Source organism: Aristolochia californica, unplaced genomic scaffold (assembly GCF_029961685.1).
Source record: "Aristolochia californica isolate CCGP_79_NKW_82.1479 unplaced genomic scaffold, dmAriCali1.0.hap1 SCAF_10, whole genome shotgun sequence".
Classification (NCBI taxonomy): domain Eukaryota; kingdom Viridiplantae; phylum Streptophyta; class Magnoliopsida; order Piperales; family Aristolochiaceae; genus Aristolochia; species Aristolochia californica.
Window position 1 is genome coordinate 2,726,416 of NW_027181771.1, and position 23,588 is coordinate 2,750,003.

At 36.9% G+C, this 23,588-nt stretch overlaps 2 protein-coding genes across 2 annotated transcripts; both read right to left on the minus strand.

Annotated features, from left to right (window-relative positions):
* Positions 1-5,791, minus strand: LOC137940557 (chloroplastic import inner membrane translocase subunit TIM22-2-like). Its single transcript, XM_068785687.1, has 5 exons — positions 5,557-5,791; positions 4,954-5,018; positions 4,704-4,776; positions 4,553-4,606; positions 1-844 (listed from the first exon to the last, which is right to left on the minus strand). Exons 1-5 carry the CDS (start codon positions 5,717-5,719, stop codon positions 600-602), a joined length of 600 nt encoding a protein of 199 aa, XP_068641788.1. The 5' UTR covers positions 5,720-5,791; the 3' UTR covers positions 1-599.
* Positions 5,792-9,604: 3,813 nt separating this feature from the next.
* LOC137940309 (mini-chromosome maintenance complex-binding protein) lies at positions 9,605-20,346 on the minus strand. Its single transcript, XM_068785293.1, has 14 exons — positions 20,111-20,346; positions 19,562-19,675; positions 19,317-19,424; positions 19,055-19,189; positions 18,923-18,970; positions 13,773-13,889; positions 13,428-13,586; positions 12,840-12,914; positions 12,475-12,588; positions 11,658-11,860; positions 11,387-11,522; positions 11,082-11,309; positions 9,981-10,048; positions 9,605-9,873 (listed from the first exon to the last, which is right to left on the minus strand). Exons 1-14 carry the CDS (start codon positions 20,282-20,284, stop codon positions 9,759-9,761), a joined length of 1,794 nt encoding a protein of 597 aa, XP_068641394.1. The 5' UTR covers positions 20,285-20,346; the 3' UTR covers positions 9,605-9,758.
* Positions 20,347-23,588: the final 3,242 nt, after the last annotated feature.

Consider the following 23,588-nt stretch of genomic DNA (forward strand, 5'->3'; position numbering starts at 1 on the left):
ATCAAATTCATAAAGAGAAAGTGGGAGCTGCATGAACCGGAAGTCATCTTTTTTGTTAGAAAAGTCACTAGTAGAAGCAACTGTAGTGCAGTGGTGGTAGAAAGACTGAAGAAGATGATTACAAAATTTGAAAGTGAGCCCACAAATAATGAAGTGAAGCAATTTCGTCTCTTCAGCTCCGGAATCTGAATCTGGATTCCCACAATGCGGCCAAGGTGGTGATTTTCAGAAGTGACTGAAAATCATGCATTTCTCAAATGAACTGCAAATCTGTGACTTCTGTTCTTCAACGTTCTTGGAAACGAACTGCCACATAGTAACAATTTCCTGCCTGAACCAAAGCTTCTCTTGTCTCAGCTTTGTTCAATATACTGGTGGAACTAAACCAGGATGTTTGAAGTCAGTGTTCTCTTGGACCTGTTGATCGCAGCTGCTCGAGCAAAGACAAGACAAACACAAATAGCCATATAGAGTATACGACTCCAGCATTTAACCAACTAGAAGAAACGCTCGTTCAATCTCACTTTCATTACCTTCCGAATCCCTTCAATTTACACAAAGCTAATGTTCAACAAGGAAGAACTAAAGAGGGTTGTTTCCTATAGAGAGAAGACTGAGCGTCCCTTGGACTCTTTTAAGGTCTGACAATAGGAAGAGAAACCCTCTATGATATTTTTGGGCACAGGGAGCGTGAAAGGCGAGAGAACAACTGGGTGGCTGGCGAAGCTATTGCTCACTGAGGAATTAGTGAGGGCCAATGCAGGCTGCTGCCTGTTCAGGCCTTCAATAATACAAGAGAAAGCTCCAAAGGTGAGGCAGCTTTGGAGAAGAGCTTGTGGTGCACCTGCAAGTTAAAGCCTGATGAATCATATACACAAAACAAACATGCATGACATGCATAATACACATCCAACGTGTTTCTTTAGAAAAAGAGCTTTCGCTCGTAGTAAATGCCTTTCCGCTAAATATCATGGACATCTAAACCTAAGGGTGGGTGACAGGAGACTGTAAGAGATACGGATGATTGCATCAAGTAATAAAGACCCATTAAAATCACAGCTGCAGGATAATCCATTTTATGACCTCTCCAGAACAAAATTATGGTATAAATTTTGAATGACAAACAAAACAACTAAACAGTCATTTTTTTAACAAGTATCTAGCCAACAGCCTACTAGAATGACTCTAGATTATTAACTTAGAGTGGGCCTCTTATCAGTGAATTCATGAAAAGAGACATAAAAATCAATATTGTAGTGTTAAATTTGATATCAAATAAAGGTTGACCTTCAGAAATAATCTGACATGTTTTAAGTCTGAAAAACAAGTACTCAGACCTGAAGAATTTAATCTGCTTCTGTTCATCTCATAAATTAGTGGGCCTTTTTTTGTCTTCATTTAGTAGATGAATGCCGGTGAATATAGTGGTGAAGTTTCCTAAAGTCACAGGATTGTAATCGAGGCCAGATCCACAAAAAAATGAAAAAATAGAGAACGGCATTATTTGATAATTGTGCATCACAACGGTAACAAAGTGCCTTTTTTCCCTTAAAACCAGAGTTTGGGATAAGTTAAAAAAATTCAAAAATAGATAAATTTTTTATTTCAGGATAAAATTTCTTCAAAAAATAGTAAAGGATGAGGCCTCCAATGGTCCAGGGATGTAGCTAGACTTGCCATCTAAAATCTGAGTGTGTCTTTCCTCAAAGACTCCAAATGATTGCAACAATGAAAACATGTGAAAGAACTCTTCATGATCTAGGCATCTACTAGTTAAACCATTGAGATGTAAGATCTGTGGGAGAGGCCAACACACAAAGGAGTCCAATTTTTTTTAAATTGGCCCACAGATCTTCAAGCAACATGAGTAATATATGAAGAAATGGTGAAATTTTTCCTATCTTTCATTGTAACTTGCCATCTAAAATCTGATTGCATCTTTCCTCAAAGACTCCAGAGGATTGCAACAATGAAGATGTATGAAAGAATTCTTCATGATCTAGGCATCAACTAGTTAAACCACTGAGATGCAAGAATAGTGGGAGAGGCCAACACATAAAGGGAGTCCAAATTTTTAAAAATTGGCCCCATAGATCTTCAAGCAACATGACTAATATATGAAGAAATGGTCAATTTTTTCCTAGCCTTCATTGTGAATCTTATTCTTCCAACTGTGAAGTTGCATCCACAACTATTTTAATTAGTCTAAGGTAAAAAAATTGTCGTTTGATATGCACCTTAGAAGATAGGAGATTTTCCTGGGGTAGAATCTTCCATGAAGTGTAAATGGGGGTAGGATAACATAGGATATATAAATCACCAGAGGCGCTCCATTCCTAGATAAGGTGATCATTAGCTCGGTCCTTAATATAGGAGGAAATCAAAGACAAAGTAGAGCATTGTCCCCAAGAACCTCAACATCCATAAGGTGAATCCAATTTCAGCTATGGTTAGTGCAGCCCAAGCAAGGACAAAAGAAATCAAATCTGATCGATTTATTTGGGATACAGTAGAGTAATGGTAAGGAAACAGCAAGAGCATCCTCACTCATCTGCTTTCATCCCATAACAAATGTTGGCGGGAATGGTCCCACATGGTAAGTGTTAAGAAAAGGTTGTTAGTTTATAAGGTTAAGCAAAGGTTAAGCAATAGGCCTCCTAAATGGCTAGTTATTTTGGGGAACTAAGTTCAATTTTAATATGGTATCAAAAAATGACGCCTACTAGTTAGCCCCAATTTACCCCCCAATGAATTTGTATATTCTGTTTTGTGCACATTTATGCTCGTTATCTGTATGTGTAAGCCTGGACATAAGGGGGAATGTTAATGAGAATAGTCCTACGGAGATAATTGTTAAGAAAAAGTTGTTGGTTTAAGGTTGAGCATTGAACCAGGCTTAATCTCAACAACAAACATGAATATTGATTAGGGTGAACACTTGGTTTTGGACTTGCATATGGCTTTCCAAAGCCTAGAGGCCTGAGAGAAGATAGGATCCATTAGAAGCCAATCATTTTCCCATAATCTATACTAAATTACAAACATCCTTCCCAATAATTTGGCTTTTTAAGATCAAAATATCCTTCCCAACAATTTTTCCAAATGCACGCTTCATACAAACTGACCAAATTATATCAAAATATGCTTTTGACATCTCGCTCTCTCTATAAGTTCAATCTCGGATATGGTACAGATAAGAAGGAAGAAAGACAAGTGATAGTAGGGATGGCTGGTGAGACGGAATTTGTTAAAGAATAGTCCTACATGGATAATTGAGTAAAAAGATTTTGGGTTTAATGGTTGAGAAAGAGACATCCTAACTTGACTTTATTTTGGGATAGGTCTTGGACCCAACTTTGACATAGCAGGTGTTCATACATGGACCTCCCCCCAAAGTATCCACATGAAGGAGCCACAAAGACGGTCTACATGTGAGGGGTAGTACTAAAAATGGTCCTACATGGATAATTGAGTAGAAAGATCTTGGGTTTAATAGCAAGGGAAGAAACATCGTAGCTTCATCAATCATTTAGGATAAGTCTTATACCCAACGCTCACAGATTTCTATTAGTGGTTTGGTCCAAAGTAAGGAGATTGCTGTAACAAGAGATGGTCAAGATAGGATGAAGAAAAGGAACCACTCTACACCCAAGAGTGAGAGAATCTAGGAAATTATATTTCTGGGAAGCATAAAATTGAAGATGGACTGTTTGAATCGCTTTACTTTCTTACTAGCAATCAACTCATTTATAGAATGAAGTGCTTTTACATTGATTACCTAGCTGAAAGTAGCCTCACAGAAGCAACCAGAAGTCATTATGATTTTTATGTGTGAGCAAGCAGCCGCCATGCTGCTCAGACACCAAGAAAAGGGAATTATGAGCTTACCCAACAACGTTATAAGAGGGTAAAGAAGAGGTTTTCATGTCTTAGAACGTTTAAGATTTTCAAATTTCTATGGGTCCAACCAAACATTAAAAAAAGAGAAGGTAGCAGAGGAGAGAAAACTTTGCATCCATTTTTTCACTAAGCATAGAAGCCCATATTGGACATAAATGTGATCTAAGAAAAACAAACTAACCCAATCAGAAGTTTTCTCCATGTCAAGTTTGACCACCAAAGTTCATTATCGATGGTAAAAAGTGTCATAATAAGAAACCAATTATCAACTAGGCCATTTAGAGCATCATCAGTTTTAAGAACTAATCCAAAGGGTTGGGGGCATCTAAAAATGCTATTGAAAGTGGTCACTTCCCACGCTACCAATACAATGTTTACTCCAAGCAAGAGTCTGACTCTACATAAATCTCTAGTATCGAAGCTCATGCTGGACATTGGCACTTAAATAAGCTTTCAAAAAAACTGATGCTTAACCATCCATTTTCGAAAAGTAGAAATGCTACATTTTGTTGATAGGAAAAAATACATACTTTAGGGGAAAAAAGGTCTGAGACACAATTGGTAGTTCGTCTTTAAGTTCATAACAAAAAAAAATATGACCAGCTTAATCATGAATAGCAGGGTAAAACAGATACGAGAGAGGTTTGTGTACCAGGAAAGCTCAAAGCAAGACCAGTACAGCAACCAGCTACACCAGCATTAATAACTGCAAGAAACCAAATCAAATAAGACACCATAAAATAAAAATAAATGAATAAATAAAAGGAATAGGAAAAAGAAATGTCATTGAATTGAAGGCAGACCATCATCTTTTCCTCTCAGTCTCTTCAAAAAACAGACGACAAGACTGTGCACTCCTGATAGAACTGCAAAAGTCTAATAGGAGCAAAAGGAGATGTAATTAGTTTAGAGGACACTGACTCCCAATCAAGATTAAAAAGGGCAGAATAGTACAAGATGATGTAGAACCTTCAGTTTTCCTGAACAATAAAACTACAACTTCGGCAAGCATGTTGTCAAAAATGTAACTGGAGAAAAATGTAGACCATATACCTTGGCAGAGGACCCTGCTTCAGCAAAGGAGCCTTTGAATCCTTTCTTCTTCAGCAATCCCGTTCCTGAAGGCATATCCATGCAAGAAATTTGGAATTATCATACATCTTACTAAGTAGACAATGACTGATTTACGTTCAGAGCACAAGGACAAGAGAAAAATATTTAGTACGGGACCGTAAAATGTAGTCAAACGAATCGCAGAAGCCCCACTCACAATAGTTTAATCCGGTAACTGGCTTCACTTCTTAAATAAAATTATATTGCAAGCAAAGACATTTACACTGGAATCCGGTAACACAAGCTTGAGAAACGCAATATACACATTTCACAAAAAGATTACACCCAAATCCTAAAACTAAAACCTACAAAACAGTTATCAAAAACGTCTCACTGATCTTCCAAACAAAGAAGGAATAGAGGTTTCTTATCGAGAATTTGAATAAAAAAATTAACATCCAAAATATTAGCCATATAAGAAACTCGAAGAAGAAGAGAATAAAAACAAACCCCAACAAGTTACCGAAACTATTCACGAACGAAAAAAAAAAAAAAACTTTAGCAATAATTTAAATACATAGATAAGCATACGAGAAAACGAACCGTAGCCGAAGATGGAACCCATGACGGCCCCAGCGGCGGAATCGCCGGCAAATCTAACAAGACAAACACCGGGAGAAGCATTTGGGTTCCCGATATCCGAAGAATTATTAAGGGGCTCTTTGTTCTCTGCCTCAGAATCGGAGTCGGTGTTTGGGGACGCCATTTCTCTCTGTACCTTCGTCTCCCTTGCTCCTGTTGTCTGCCGAGTGCTGACACTATAGGATTAGCTCTGGAATTTTATCTTCTTCAACTAGAAGAGTTTTGGGCATTTCTCTCCAGCTTCGAAAAGTCGGACCTTCACGTCCGGACCCGGCCTAGTCTAAGAACCCGACCAGGCAGCCGACCGGTTTGGGCATTAACTAGACCATAAGAAAATAAAAAATGTAATAACTAAATATTATTCATTGAATAAACTAAAACTATGAAATAAAATTGGAAATTTATAAAACAATTCTTCTAAGTGGTAAAGTATTTTTTAGTAAAAAATATGACTTTTGAAAAAAATTTACTACTTGAGATTAGTGTGTCTATGATTATTATAATGGGAACAAGTCAAATTTTTACTACTCATATATAATTTTTTGGACTAAAAATTTCTAGAATATAGAAATTCTATAACTAGTGTGACTACTGGAATCTGATGACCAAGAGGTAATTCAGTAGGGGTGGCTTCGAACTGAGTTGGTTCGCGAGCAGCTCTAGCTCGGCTTAGTTCTGGCTCGGTTCGAGATCCAGATAAAGCTCATTTGTGTTAACGAGCCGAGCTCGACCGAGTCATGATTCAGTTCAAAAACTCGCGAGCCAGCTTGTTAACGGGCTTGAGAGTCGGGGACTCAGGAGCGGGAGCAGGAGATGGAGAGTGAGGGGCCCCTCCATCCGTTGCACACGGGCCGCCTTCGCCACTTGGTTCTATTTTTTTCCTTCAATTTCTTCCTCCCCTCATCAGCCTTCGCCTCTATCATCCCTGACGACAGGTCTTGTGCCGCTAGACCCCTTCCCTCGACGTTGTCTCGGCAGAGAAAACCAAAAACAAGAGACCTTCCCCCCTCACTCCCCCCACCCCCCTTTGCGCGTGCGTAGACATTTTGGCATGTGCGAGATCATAGGCAAGTTAAAAAAAAAACTCTTTCTTAAACTCTGGTTGTCCCTTCCTCGTGGCTCATGAAGAAATTGAAAAGACATTTTAGTAGAAATACATTTCTAGGGACTATTAGTGGATTTTTCAAAAAATATTGAAAATTCATTTTTAGTAGAAATACATTTCTAGGGACTATTAGTGCATCATGTTTTTTGGAAACATTTTTCTAATTAAAAATTCTTATTAAAAAATCATATAATTTTCTAAGTAAGATTTTCTTGCCAAAATGGGCTAGAAAACCGTATAGAAAATTTTTGAATAAGTATTTAATAGTTGATGTTGTAATACTTTTAGCACGAGGCAATTTTCATAGCAATTTTTTGTTTGACATTTTATTTTATTAAAAATTTATCAATTAGTATAGTAATATATTACATTGATTATTAATTTTTATTTATTTTCCTAAAAAAGGCATTAAGAGGTCTATTTAACTTTCCTAAGAAAATTTTAAAATATTTCTTGTAATTTTCTATTAATTCACTAATAGTAATAGGATTTTATTTAAATGACTTTTTGGAAATATGTAACATAGGAAAACATTTTTAGTTTTTCCTATAATATAAAATTTCAACCAGGGGCACTAAGGAGGTCATAGTAAATTTATGGCTAGATTCAAAAATTACAAAATAAGTTAAACAACATTTGGGGTAAAAAAAATTAATATTGGTGCGTTCTAATCTATTATTGAGATTCAATCCTGAACCTCCCTATCATTCTCTTTTTTTAAATGTATACATAATTTTATATATAATGTATTTGACATATATTTTATAAAGAGTATTAAATGTAGGTTAAGATCGAACTTAGCTAGAGCTCAAGCTCGAACTCAGTTAAAATTATTAGGCTCGGGCTCGATTACAATTTTAGATTTGAGGTTAGGGTCCGCTCGAGCTCGAGTTCGAAATATTTAAATCAAGCTCGGTTCGGACTCAACTGGATTTGATGCCACCTTTATGTCCAATTTTAAGTAAAGGTCATGCCCAATTTCATGTAGAGGTCATGCCTAATTTTATGTAGAGGTCATGCCTAATTTTATGTAAAATATATGCCCAATTTTATGTAAAATGTATGCATAATTTTATATACAATTTATTTTACATGTATTTTTTGAAAAGTTTTAAATGTATGTTGGAGTTCGAACTCGAGACATGTATTTTTTGAAACGTTTTAAATGAATGTTGGAGTTCGAGCTCGGCTCGAACTCGGTTAAAACTATTAGGCTCGAGCTCAAGTTCGAAATATTTAAATCAAGTTCGGCTTGAACATAGGCAGGTTCAGGCTCGGCTCGGCTCAATGTCACCCCTAGTATTGAGGGATATGGCCAAATCAAAAAAAAAAAATTCTACAAAATGTCAGAGGCACAAAGAGGAGAGTTTATGTTTTTACACTGATCAATGACAATAAGGGAGTTTCCTTCATCAATAAGAGGAGAATGAGAGAATGAATATGGCTAGTGGCAAACGGGGGGCCCTAAGGGTCTATTTGGAACCCCATGAAAAAGAAAAGAAAAGATAACGAAAATTCTCTAAATATTTGAGTGTCTTGAAATGTGTTTTGCTTGGATATGCTAAAAATAAAAAAGATAATATATGTTATCATCCACAACTATGTTATACCTTTGTATATGCAAATGTCACTCTTTTTTTAAACTACTCTATCTTCTCGCTAGTTTCTTTCCTCCAAGACCCATTAGATTAGTAATCAATGCATCCACTTGAAGACAATCTTGAGCCCTCTTCCCTCATCTAAGTCTGTTAATTCTGAGGTAAGTTCATTTTCCCATGCTCCTCTGCAACTCTTTCTACCTTGAAAGATGAAACATGTTTGTCAAGTGTTGTACTTGTCCTTCCAAACTAGCGATTGTTTCTCTCCAACTTTCTTGGCTGGATTCTTGGACAGCCACCACCTCTCATTGTAATTGTTGCTCCATGCTCCTTGTGTTGACCATAATGAAAGTAGAGGTTCCAAAATAAATAAATAAAACCCGCTCTAATACCAATTGATAGAACCTCCTTAAGGTCCTATCTCCTTTAGCAATCAACATGGAAAAGCTATGGGAAAAAACCCCCTCAAATTCCTTATTTTATTTTTCCCCTAAATCTATGATAGATGATGATTATAAAATTTTGGTGCTTATTGAGCATATTACTACTTGGTATTAAATAAATTAATTTTATTTAATGTGAGACTAACATCAAGTTTAGGGCTTAATGTTGGTATGTAGACTATGGTTTTGTTAAAATTAGTTAATTTCTAAGTTGATATTACAGTAGGATAATTAAATATGTGAATTGGTTAAGATAAAAATAAAACTACTTATAGATTAATATTAAAAACAAAAATTAAGTTTTAATAAGATTAAAATTTTCATTTGAAAAAAATCAGAGGAACTTCACCCCTCCCCTCCCCTCTCCTCTTTTCTATAAATGGTATACACATCAAGGATTGATCAAGATTCCCCTTGTAGATGCAGGAAAAGACTAGAAACAAAACATGGACTGAGTACATCAAGGTCCCCTCAAACACAATCATTTAGAATAAGGGAAAGGGTGCAGGGGAGACCTCCACCTTTCTTTCCATGTAAAAATCAGGGAGATGGGAAGGGAGAGGGAGCCCTTGTATTTCTCCTTCCCCTTTTATATGTCAACAAGGGAAGAGAGGCGGGAAGGGCAGGGCACTCCCTCACGAATGCCTCCGCTGCCAAAATGAGAAAGAAGGGCAAGGTCACTTACTAGTTCTACTAGTGGGTTTTTTACCCGTTTCCAAGTCTCATCTCAGATTAACCTGGACAAGAGGTTGAGTCCAATTGAACCAGGTTTAGCCTAGGGAGTAGCAGCATTAGCAAGTAAAGTTTTCCCACAGTCATGGGTTCCACCTCCAATGTCATCTTCAGGATCAACTTGCTATTAGTTGCATTTAAAGGCTTCGTGTAGAAAACATCAAATGTGTAACAACCATCTATACATACATAAGTAGTAAAAGCCTTCATCCTTGGAACCAGAGGCTGCCAACAATTTGGCATTTACAGGATAACTTTAAAGTCGTTGGTATAATATTTGGCATTTCACTTGAGCCTCTCCTTTCTCAGCCTCTCCAATTCCTTGACCATTTGCCAGTGCTCCAATGACAGATTAGTCTCACCAAAACTCGCAGTCATCAATCGTGCCATTGTCATCCACCTGAAGCAATAAACACCATATTGGTAAGGGGAAACACAAACCACAAAGATTATCCCTTCTTTTTCCTTTTGGCTTGCATGAATGGAAAGAGGAAAAGATTGATCAACCTGCTGAAATCTGCTGCGCCCAAGGTCCGGTCTCCTTGCCTAGCAGCAACCATATCATCTTCTAATACCTGAGAAAAAGCCAGCATCTTTCAATTCAAAGATTCTTCTCAGAAGGATGATATTTTCTGGAAGCAAATACCAGTGTTTTCAGTATTATCTATTAACGTATCAATATGCTCTCTATAGACCAGATTATTCCTGTACATCATAGTAATCATCTATTACTTTGAATCATGTATCTCCAATAAACTTGTACTGCTTATCTCAACAAATCATGTGGTTTTGAGAGATGAAAGACTACAGGTGTGTGGATTCCAAGCCCATTACTTGAAGAATGCACACTTTCAGCTTCAAGTCAAGCAATATAAGCACATTCCTCCCTGCCTACACCCACATGTGATAGAATAGAAACATGAAGCCCATCAGAGTGCAACCTTTTGTCTATACAATCCCTACTCCAAACTATCATAGAGAATACTGCCCTTCACATGAAGCAGTGTAAACATGGAGTCCGGATACTGCTATTGAGAACATTATGGATACTTCTCTTAATTTACATGGGTCATCTTGTTCAGGAAGACCATTGAGAGGTGTTTCAGCGCATGAAGGCATCAAAAGTTGGTCAATACCATCCTTCATTTAGTTGTGATCAGCTATACTGTAAATCTGACATATGGTTGTTTTGTCCATTCCACTTCTCCTTATTCTGTAATTATGGAGTATATATGTGAAAGAAGAGTCCAATTCAATAGCAACTTGATCATGTAATTTCTTTTTAGTTTTCTTATGAGTTGCCTACTCAAACTAGGGAACCTTATAATTTATTATTATGAATAAAGTAAAAGGATTCAAACAAACTATCATTAACACCTGTTTTATTCACGTACTCTCTGATTCAGTTTCACAATAAATAAACTAGAATTTGGAAAATGTACCACCAAGTTTATACTGTTTATGTATCAGATGTTAATTTCTATTTCACATCCTCAATTTACCACCAAACATGTTTGCATTCAAAATGCTACTATCCATTCAAGATGGGCCACTACAAGTTAGATAATAGAAAAACAAAGCAATGGTTCATTCACAGAGAAAGCAAACCTTTTGCATTTCGGGCTCGATCACATGAGATAATGATCTTAGTGTAACCAGATACCACCTCCAAGCTTGCAAGTCTTCTTCAGTGGGGCTTTTGACATAAGTGACACCAACTGGACGGAATGGCAGTACCAAATCAGCAGGTAAGATGCTAGATTTACCTTCTGACAGGATTAGTAACTGAACATCTGCAGGCATCTCCATCTTATAGTAATCAAACTCATATTCAACCTGTAAGCAACAAAGAGAAAAACTTAGTAGTTTCCCTTTTTCTCATATTTATACATGAACTAGTTGATGAGATTAACCTGTTGACATTCCATAAGATTCTTGAGCAGTCTCACATTAGCAACTCCAACAGAGTTGAGTGTTCCTGAAATTAACCTTGTCTCATCAAATGTTAAGTGGGACCCTCTCACCAGCTGCAAAGCTCCAGTTATCAGCCTGCCACACATCCAACCAAGCAAAACACATTAGGAAAGATGAACAGGCAAAGCAAGGGTTTTTTTTAGCTCATAGAAATTCCTATCTTTTCCATGATAAAACAGTAAGTGAAAAGGGGGCTTGATATTTTGCTACCTGTTACTTTGATAATCTTTTCTGGGTGCAAGGGTGGTTGTGTTTAGGTACTCCACAGTGAGGGGTATACATTGTGAGAATGGCAGAATACTCTGGATCACAAGATTAAGTCGGCTAACAAAAATTGCAACACTCTCAGCATTAAGACCACAGAGGTTCAGCGACAACTTCCCCACAGCAACAGAATCAACTCTAGCATGGACCTATTCAACCAAACCCAATATAATGATATCAGTGATGAAAAAGTCTAGATAAATGCTAGTTTACAGACTTAGATCATTTCATGAGAGGGAAAAGTTTTGCTTTGTCTCAATGATCATGGAAACCAACCAATTGAATATAATTACTCATTTGGTTGGGTCTTAGAAAATTTCTCAGCTAATGAAGTGCCACAACTACTGTGTAGCACACAAATACACAACAATGCAACAGAAACAATATCATAGATGTTTTCATTCATAAGATAACAAAGCCAGATGATAAAAAGAGAAAATAAGCAGTCAATGTGCAGGCCAACTTTTACAAGAAGTGGACATCTATAAAGAGATACTTATTGAAATTCAACCACAATCATAGATTATAACGGATGGATCCACAATGCAGTTTGTTTGAAACAAAAAATTTATATTGCTGCTCAGGTTAAGAGATATTTCTCTTTCTACATAAAAGGTTTTAAAGGTTCATTTATCTGTCGATATAGATGGAAGATGTGCATGTGTATTGCCTTCAAGGATACAGGTAGACATCCATGATTAGTTCTGAACATAAAATAGAAAAGGAAACACTATCTAAACATCAGTGGAAAAAAGGCACATACCCTGGACAGAAGATGCAACACCATGCATTGAGCTGCTACACCATCATTGCCAAGAATAGAAGTAAGATGTCTAAGCAATGTTTCTCGAATCCCTCTTATCAAACTGGGTTTTGGCTGCACGTATAAAGAAAACATTCAGGTAGAGAAGGCAGTAACCTCTAGTTAAAATAAAAAGAGCTTATGTTTTATTCATAAGGACCATTAGGCTTGAGCACGAAACCTAACAACTGCATCCTGCTGACACTGCAACTTCATGATGTTTGTAATATGAAGTTCAAGCCAATGAAGACCTTAGATCATCAATGTTTATTGTGTTCTGGAATGATTCAGAAAATCAAAAATAGAAATTAAACGAGAAAAGGAACCTCAGTGACATGTGAACCAATAAGGAAATCCTGAAGAGCAAGCTTTCGATGTATTAAACAATGGAGCCGTGGAACCTGAATTATATAATCAACACATTCAATATCAACCACCAAGCCCACTTAAGGTTATAAAATCATAGCAGAGAAACTAAAAAATACTTAATCCAACTATTCAGGTTATGACTTGATATGTGAAGGCACAGCAGCAGATTTCAAAGCTTATGTGTCAAGGGTAAATATCCTGAGCCACCAACAACAGCTCGATCATGGCCCAAAAAATCCATGATATTTGCAATCCAGTCAGTGGCCCTATATGATCCCAACCAGCCTACAAGACACCATTTTACTTGGGAGTAAGAAATGCAAATGACAAGATTTTTTCAGCCTCTTCCACTCTACAGATGAGAGTAGACAGTGATTGTAGACAGCAAGAGTAATATTACTCATGTATATCCAAAGACTGGAAGAAGCATGCACCTCTACTATTCCTCTTTAGAAATTGGTTTATCAGGTTTAATGCACATGAATGCTTGTAAACAAAGTTACTGCAACTGAAGACACTTGTAATAGGTAAATAATACTACAGACCTTACTAGGAGGCAAATGAGCCAAAGCATCATCACAAAGGCCATCCATGAGCTCATCTGAATCAGTCTTATGAACAACAAGCTCTGGATCAAAAGTGAATACTCCAATGAACTCAACAACATCATTCAGCTTTAGATCACTTTCCAAAGAATCATATATCTACAGTACAAAAAGGCCCAAAACTGAAGTTTTCAGAATAGCATAGAAACAGAGAGAAGCAGGAAAGTAGACAAAGACGGGAAAATACAAATTTGGCTTCCTCTCACAGTTAGAACTATTTAAACAGAAAAAGAAGAGGGAATAATTCCTAGTGTTTTACAAGTCAATGGTAACAAAAGTTTTTACCTTAACAAGACATGAAAGAGACTTTGTATTAAAATCAGGTACCATGGAGATGTCTGCCACATGACCATGAGAACCATGGGATGCCTGAAGTACCAGGGAAGGAAGTTCCTCTTCCCGCTAAAAGAAGAAACAAGAAAATAATTATTCCAGCCTTAGTCGAGAACTAGCAATTTACATGCATAATGTGAAAGCAAAAACAATACATGAAGAAAGAAAGAAAGAGAAAATATTCCTCAATTTCAGGACTTTGTGTTCCAATAACAGATTTTCTGTTTTAAGACATGCCTTTTTAAACCCCGGCTGGGGATACTTACAAATCAGTTACATTCCCAGCCTAAACATGGCAATGATCAGTTTGAATTTTAGGGTCATACAGAGGTTTTCAGGGGCAGGGTAAATGAATTTGCAAAAACTGTCACCTATGGGAGTTTATTCACACTTTAACTATTTAAATTCCACTTTTTACATTGTGCAGCTCATATACTTTCATTATTAAAGAGAATTTTTATTCTAAATGTTCTGAAAAAATATTTTCATTTGTATTAAGCAAGAAAATAAAAAATAGAGATTTAAGACAGGTTGTTGAAGTGGAACAAGTGGGGTGCTGTTATTTGTGTCACAGGAGTAGTTCATGAGAAGAAACTAATATAAACTGTATCTGTACCATCCCTAGCTGAAGATCTCATCTGTCCAAAAAGACACCCATAAATCCAAATTGAGGCCCTTGACTTTCTGGAAGAAGGTAGAAATCTCACCCCATCTGAATACTCACACAAAAATGCAGCATGATCCTTGCTCCGGAACTTAATTAATTAGGAGAGGATCCTTTGAAAACAACACACTCGATACAAATGGCTGAAAGAAGGGATGCCAACACTCGTTTCTTTCAGTCAATTGCCTCGATCCAAGGTCAATCTAACAGAATCATCTCCCTCCACATTGACAATGCCCTGACTTCTGATAGATCTGATATTACTAACAAAATCCTGAGTTTCTACACAAGTCTATACACAAAGGAAACTGTCGACAAGACTTTCCTTGATCACATTCCCATGAAACATCTTTCCTCTCAACAAAAAGATGGCCTCAAGAGACCTTTATCTAGCAAAGAGGAGGAGACACACATGCTTATGCCCCTTAATAAAGCCCCCAAACCTGAGTGATTCAATGGAGAATTCTTCAGAGCTCATGGGCTATTTTTGCCAAAGACATCAAAACAATGATGGAAAACTTTCACAAAGAATCTCCTTCCAAAATTTGGATGCCACATTCATCACCTCCATCCCAAAAAACAAAGATGTTGAGTCAATCACAAACTTTAGACCAATTAGTTTGATCTCAGTCTAAAAAATCATTGTTAGAATCCTTTAAAACAGACTAAATTCAGTTCTACCCTACATCATCAATAAGGAGCAAAGCTCATTTATTAAAGGGAGGGTCATTCTTGATGCAGCTATGGTTGTTCACAAGACCATCGATTGCTTCAAACCTGACTTTTGACCTATGATCATGTTGAAGCTAGACTTCAAGAAACCATTTGATATATCCCTAAACCCCAACATCATGGGATTTGGAGAACAATGGAGGTTCTAGATATCCAAATATTTATCTTCACCCAATACTCAATCCTAATCAATGGAGGAACCTGCAATTAATTAAGAAGTTCAAGAGGTCTTCACCAGGAGATCCGATGTCCCCACGACTCTTCAATATTATTGTTGAAGCCCTTCCAAGCCTCTTTAAACTTGCTATTGAGATTGGATAGCAAAATCCTCTCTTTGCTGATGGTCGTTTAGATATCCCCCTAATGCAGTTTATTAATGACACTATCATATTTGGTGAAGGGAATCCTGATCAGGTTTTGAACATTAAAGCCCTCCACGTCTTTGAGATGATGTCTGATTAAAGAATAAACTGAACTCTATTCAAATTCAACATTAGCCAAACCCATACATAAAGCTTTTGGCCACCAAAATTGGATGCCACACTGGTTCCCTGCCCCATACCTATATATGGCTTCCCATTATTCATTGGTCGTAATGACAAATCCCTTTGGAATCTAGTTATTAAGAAGTTTCATATTAGATTATCCACTTGGTGAGAAGGGCAGCATTTTTGTTGTTCTGATGTGTCAAGTGCCAAGGCCACCTCGACTCTTTAATTTGCAAACGTCCCCGCATTTAATCAAGTGGTGTTTGAAACCATCTAAAGCTCCCCCCCAAAGAAAATCTCTCATCAGTTTTTCAATGTGATTTGCGATACTAGCTAGGCAATGGAAGAAGCATTGGGGTGCCCACCAGCAAAACCCTCTCTCGCTTATGTTCGTTTAGGTATCCCCTTGATGCAATTCCTTGATGACACTATCATATTAGGTGAAGGGAATCCCAATCAGCTTCTAAACATTAAGGCCTTCCACATCTTCAAGATGATGTCTGGTCGAAGAATCATCAAGAAGAAAAGTATTCTATTGGGATTCAACATTTGCCAAACCCAAACATAAAGCTTTTGACTGCCAAAACTAGATGCCACACTAGTTCCTTCCCTGACACATACATTGGCCTCCTATTATTCACTAATTACAATGACAAATCCCTCTAGAATCCAATCATTAAGAAGCCTCACACTAGACTATCTACTTGAAAGGGAAAGCACCTCTCAAAGGTAGGGAGAGTCACTTTGATCCAATCTTGTTTAGTGGGCTCCTAGCATATTTTTTTCCTTCCTCTATTGCCCAACTAGTATCGCAAGCCACATTGAAAAAACTCATGAGAGAGTTTTGATGAATTTATAAAAAAGAGAAATAATTTGTTGACTTAATTATAACCAAGTACAATGAGCTTCTAATTATGATAGAGAAAACGAGTAGAATCATATTACAATTAAACTATCCTTATCCTAAATACACCTAAAGTCAAACACTAAAAAATAAGTCCTAACACAATTAAACAACTGAACATAAATACAAAAATAACACCTTTAAACTGAACCCCTTCCATAAGACCTTCCCTTGAGACTCTTATTAAACTCCACCATATTAATTCTAGTTTTGTGAGACTTTCTGCTGTGAGAGTAATGTAAGACTCTTTCGCACTTGTTTTTCGACAATTTTTTTTGGAGGGAAGCTTCAGATGGTTTTGAACATCACTTAATTAAATGGTGGGACATTTGCAAACTGAAGGGTCTAGGCAGCCTTGGCTTTTGGCACATCAAGACTACAAAATGTTGCCCTTTTCACCAAGTGGTGTTGGAGATTGAATCTCCATCCCTTGCTCCCTTGGTGCGACTTTGTGATTAGAAAAATGGGTGGAACCAATGACACATTGTGGTTGGGCATTGGATCAACACACTGGCTCTCTCCTATTTGGCGATATATTTCCCATACATTCCACCATTTCAAGGACACTATTCATACTATTGCTGGGAATGGACTCAAAACCCACTTCTAGAATGACCTTAGGGCAACCAACACCCCTCTCTAGCTCATCTTTCGGTTAGCAAACAACCAAGGAATCACCTTAGCCAAGGAAATTGGGAAAGGCGATCTCCAAAGCATTGTCTGGACTGATCTTTTTTGGAGACCTCTCAACGACCTTGAAGCCATTGAGGTTAGTGCCTTTCTAAAGGAGTTAGATCAGCTATACTTAATGCCTTCCCTAGGGGACAAGCTCATTTGGTGCCTTGCATCTGACGGTATTTTCTCTATCTTGCCTTACTATAATATGCTCTCAACAATTGCTTTTATCCATGTTCTGGCCCCCACACCAAAAGTTGAGAAAGCTTGGCATATTTATATGGGCCATACAGGATGACGTTTTTTGTCTAGAGTGCATTCCCCAACAAAATCATTTCCAAAGACAATCCTTCCAAGAGGGGTTCCTTGCAATCCTCCCTAGCATGTGATCTATGTGGAGTTATCAAACAAAAATATTGATTACATCCTTGTTCATTGCCCATACTCCTTGTGAATTTGGGCCTTTTTCTTCAACGAGTTTGAGCAATCGATTTGCACTCTAGCTTCATTGATCTCTACCTAGATACCTCTTCCCTTCCTCAGTAAATGCATGACAAAGGCTTGCTTGACTATCATCCCTTGGGGCCTAGGGCTTGAGCAAAGCCAAAGGATCTTCAACCAAGCCTCCACTGATTGGTCCACCACAACAGATAAGAATCTCACTCGCATCATCTCCTAACTACTCAAGTTTGATGTCTTCTTTGATATCAGTGGTAGTTTGGTCTTTTGTCGCTGGTGTTTCCTTCCCCAAGACTGCTGCCACTACTAAGTGGCTTCCCCACAATGAGAGTATCATTAAACTCAATTTTGATGGCTCCTCTCTTGGGAACCCCAAACATGCTGGCTTTGGAGGAGTCTTTTGGGATTCCTTTGGTGCTTTTCTCACCTCATATGCAGGACCTCAAGGCTCATCTTATTCCATCTCTGTTGAGCTACATGCCTTAATACATGGATTAAAGATTTTTAGAGATCGCTTCTAGGGCATGCTATATGTTGAAGGAGATTTTGCAATTGACATCAGCTGGTCCTCAAGAGGAAAGGACCCTCCCTAGCTAGTTTGGCCTTGTTTTTCTAAAATTCAAGAACTTCGATTCCCTACTTCTAATTGGTCCCATGATCCAAGATCAGCTAATTGTTTTGCAGACTCCATGGCTAAAGAGGGGGTCACCTCCAATCCTTCATCGTAAGAGGACTTCCCTCTTAACTTTTTGCCTTCTTTGTTTTTGTGCCTTCGAGCCTTAATTACAAACACACCGAAATAATTACAATATGTCGCTCCAATACTAATAAGGTAGATTCTAGAAAGAAATCAAGGGAGAGATTAACTTCTAAAATAAATGCTACATGTTTCTCGCAATCCTCGTTTGCTAACGAATGAAACAAAACCTAGCTGACACTTTGGCAGCTAGTCACTTAAAAAGGTGCCCTCTTCATTTATAAGTTCAATGTCCATCCACAATTCAATATGTAGACACTAATGTTTAAGGCTAAAGTGACTTTTCAAATCTAATTTTGAGCTATCTACAATGCGTGGAATGCAACATACATTTTTCTAGATCACCAACCTTACCAAGAAAGCAAGACAACACACACACACATACACACACACACACACACAGCCATAAAAAAACATATATACCTTCTTCTTGGAGCATGATGATGTACCACCAAGTTCTGAATTAGAACCCTGAGAATGCAACCCAATTAATTAAAAGAAAAGACAAGGCATGATGACAAAACAGATCTGAATTGCTAAAAGACTGTATGTTACATTTGATTCCATGTCCTCGACATTTGGATGCCTAGGTCTCTTTTCACCATGTTGAGTAGAGGACATGGCTTTGTATCTGTCTAATAGAGGTGAAGAAGAGTATGACTGCACACTCCAAGAGTTCTGACCTGGAACCTGAGAAAGAAAAAATATGAAAAAGGAAACGAGTCTCACAAAGTTCTAAGCTCCAGAATTTTATATGAATGTTCATGCACTCCTCCTTCATAGAAAAGAACCCGAGAACCTAATTTGGAAGAATTACCTGAACGCAGTATAGGAGGCTTCGCTCCCAGATTTGCATTTCTGGCCCCGGACCCATGTCAACAGATGAGACATCAGCAAATTTGTTAGTCCTCCAAGTTGGGCCATCCTGTAAAGAGAAAAACGGCATCTGAGTAAAATTGGATGAAGTGGACTTTTCAAATATTTGAAATTCACAAATTAGCACTGTAAATTTTACTGAAAAGAAATTTTGATGAAGAATAGAAATCAGCAAACGAAAACAACCTTGAAGGCGCCAACGTAGAACTCACTACCGAGCATGTCCTGAACCATTCCCCGGAACCGCACCAGAGAATTTGGCTGAATCCATCGCTGGTTTTCCGTGTCTAGGAAAGGGACCTGAGGCAGAATGGGATGAATCCATTCGTTTCAGTAAAAATAAATGGCGAAGTCAACCTTTTTCAACACAACAGGGAGGATCACCATTAAACACAGCATCTAAAGGGGGCAGACTATCTTACAGAGATCTTGGTTTAAGTGTCGGTGGTTTGAGGTACATCGAGCATTTGAAACCAACATTAAAAAAGATAAAGAAAGAAAAAGGCTTCCTATCTCAGATAGAACGTCAAGGTGATGATGATGAACAGGGATACTACAGAAAAGAGAATGAGAATTTTAACGAAAATAGGCGGAAACAAGAAATAGATCACCCAAAGTAAAACTTGAAGTAGTGCATGGCAAACTTTGTCGGGAGAAGTTAACCCTCAATAAGTTCTAAATGAAAATAGATGAATTCAACAAACAAGAGAGAGAACAAGGAAAACAAAATTGTACCTGAGAAAGGCCACCTTCGTCAAACAAAAACTTCTGAAAGACGTCTACAGCTCCCCAATCTTTGTTGCTGAGACTTGCTGGATCGAATCGGTCCGACGCACTCACTGCCCTCTCGAATGACAATCGTACTGCTCCGAGAGGATTCAGCAAGCAATCGAAAGCGGGGCCCACCATTTCCTCTTCTTCCTCTGTCTCTGCTCGGTAGTAGCGACCGCGTGCGCAGGGGGGAAGAGACTGTTCTGTCAATAGAAACATCGGGGAAAAGTTAAGGCCTTTTTCCCGCCAAATGTGAGTCTCCCTCACGGCTTTCCCGCCAAATGTGAGCCTCTCGCCTGGCTTTCCCGCTGATTTTCCTATATCGTTCCCGTCATTTCGTACCGTTAGCGGTGTCATGATCTAGCACTCACTAATCCTCAAGCTGGTGGGCCCATAATCTAGCCTTTAAATTATTAGTTGTGCAATCTATCATACTTATTTTATTATAAAAATTTACATACATATAAGGGTATTTTAGTAGTTTATCTTTAAACTATTTCTTGATCTATTATTTTTATTTTTTATAAAAATAAGTACTAAGGGTATTTTAGTAATTTACCTTTAAAGATATCTTATATTGTTATAACTAAATATAAAAATTATTTTTTTAATTAATACACACAATAAAAATAGTAGTAGGGTTTAGGGCCACGTCTAGGGTTTATGGTGTTAGGGCATTAGGGTTAAATTTACCTTTTTATTAAGCTCTTATAAGATTATAACAAGGGTGTTAGGGCCGCATCTCGAATCTAACATGGAAAAAAAAAAATTAGTAGACATAGATACTAGATTTATACAAACATCTCTTTTGCATCATTTTCGATTCTTATAAATAAAGCAAAAAGAGTGGTGAATTTATAGAAAAAGATAATTCGTTTACTTAATAATAAGTGATTACAATGAGTTTCTATTTATAATAGAGGAAAATTATAAAATAAGATTATAAATTAACTACCCATATCTCAGTTACACTCAAAATCAAATACTTAAAGATAAGTCTTAGAGTAATTAAACAACTGAACAAGAATAGAAGACTAACATAACTCAAACTCCTCTAACTGAAATATTTTTGTGAGACTTCTTCCTATGATACTCCTATAAGATTTTATCATATTATTTGTTGTTCTATGAGACTTCTTTCTGTGAGAGTTGTGTAAGACTCTTTCGTATATTCCCCCTCGAGCAGGAGTTTATAACTCTAACTTGTAAGGAAAAAGATTTTTGGTCTTCAATTTTTCTTTAGCTAAAAAATCTTCTTCATAGATACAAATTTTTCATCTTTTGTTCTCCCCTTATTTGATTATTTTGGTCATATAAAATAAAATACTTTTTAATTTATACTTCCTCTTCTACTTCTCCCCTCGGTTATGGATAAAAATGACACAGAAACCTAGCTAGGACAAAAAAAATATGGGAGAAAAAAATTTCTCCTAGTTGTATGACAATATTCTATACACTAGTAAAAAATGTTCAGTCTATAAAAAACTTCACTCAATTTCGAAGGCAATAAAAATACCTAATTTTAGGACACGAAAAAAAAATTATTCACTATTCAGGGTAGCTCAAACAAAAATCATCTCTTTGGTGAAGAATGAAAAACTTGATTTAACTTGGATATTGGGCACACTCCTATATTTTGTAGGTAATGGATCTAGGCATTGCTCCAAAGCGATAAAAATGATAAATTGAAGAAATACTAGAGGAACACAAGGATAGTTGCACATCATAATTCAAATGGAAGGAGGCGACAATGCAATAATCTACTGCCAAAATTTAACTCTAGAAACTTTGGATAGAAGGAGATGGAAATGCAACACTCTGCTTGAGACCGTTTTTAAAGAAAATAATAAGGACATTCTTATCAAATTAATAATAAGTGTGACCCTTTTTTTGAAAAAAAAAAAAACAAGGGAGATTGTAATGGTAGATCTGTAAAAATAACAAACATCAAGTTGGTCCAAGTATGGCCTCGAATAATATTTTTGGGTGGTGAGCATAATTTTGTAAGATGATGGTACAACAGATACACAATCGATGTAGACAAGTAAGCCAACTTTAGAAATCAAACTGTAGGCAAAGGATCCCTACAATTACCTCCAAGAGGGGGAGAAAAGAATGAGAAATATGAAGGATGAGGTAGGTGACAAAACCTACCACGAAGGATTCTACAAGCTGAATTAAGCTTGGTCACTTTAATTACTCTATTGGTATGATTTACGTCTTGTTCTTAGTTTTTTTACAGGTAAGAACTTAGCTTGGAAGTTGAGTGCTACATTGTTCGCCTCCTTTCGACTCATCTATTGTTCCACTAAGTGGCTTATTCTTAATTGAAATTTAAGTGTTGCATTGTACGCCTCTTATTGATTTGAAGTATGGGTGTTGCTATCATTTGAGAAGAAGTACGAGGTACAAAAAAGAATTCCACTTGTTTTAGTAATCATATTTTATATGATCACAATATCTAAGTCGAGGCGAATACAATATGGAGAACTTTTTTAGCAGAAAGATTAAAGACTAAATTTTTTTTTCCATACAAGTTGAAGTTATATACTCTAGCTTGAGGGGGAGTGTTGAGGAGCAACTATGGAAGAGTTTTACATGACTATCACAAAAAAAAGTCTCATATAACAATAATTAATATGACGGAATCTTATAGAAGTCTCATGGGAGAAAGTCTCATAAGTGTATCTTAGCTAAAAGGAGTTTTAGTTATTTTAGCCTTTTATTTATGTTTAGTTTTTTAATTATTCTATGACTTATTTTTTAGAGTCATACTTTGGGTGTGACTGAGACGTGAGTAGTTTAACAGAAATCCAAGTTTACTTGTTTCCTTTGTTATAAATAGAGGCACATTGTACTCCATTACAATCAAGTTAATGTATTATTTCTTTGTTTAAAAAATTCAACAATGTATTTATGGGTTTAACTTGGATTTTTACAAGAGAAATATAAGGCTTCTTTCACTAGATTTTGAGGTTCATGCTTCAACCTTTGCCTGTTATTTGGATTTCACCCTTTGGAGTGCTTTAGGGACAACTTAACCTTTTTGTATTTATCACTTCTAGATGTCTGGTTTTTATGTATTTTATATTTTGGCTTTAAATTTATTTGAACATCCTTTTTCTTTTGCACATTGACAAGTATCTTGAACAAACGTGCTTTAAAAATAGTGATCTAAACATGTGAAATTTATTAAGATATAATGAAGCAAACCATTGTTGGCTTAGGTTGACTCAAGTCTCGTATATTGATGATAACAAAATTAAAACTGCTTGAGCTAATAATTATAATTCGAGTATTTCAGATACATTTTATTCAAGAAACACAAAATCAAGGTCTATGAGGAAGAATCAGCAAAGTCATTACAAAGTCTTCATGCCAGAATGAAATGCTGAGTCATCTTGAAGAAACACCTACAAAGAAGTTCGAAGACTTGAAGACC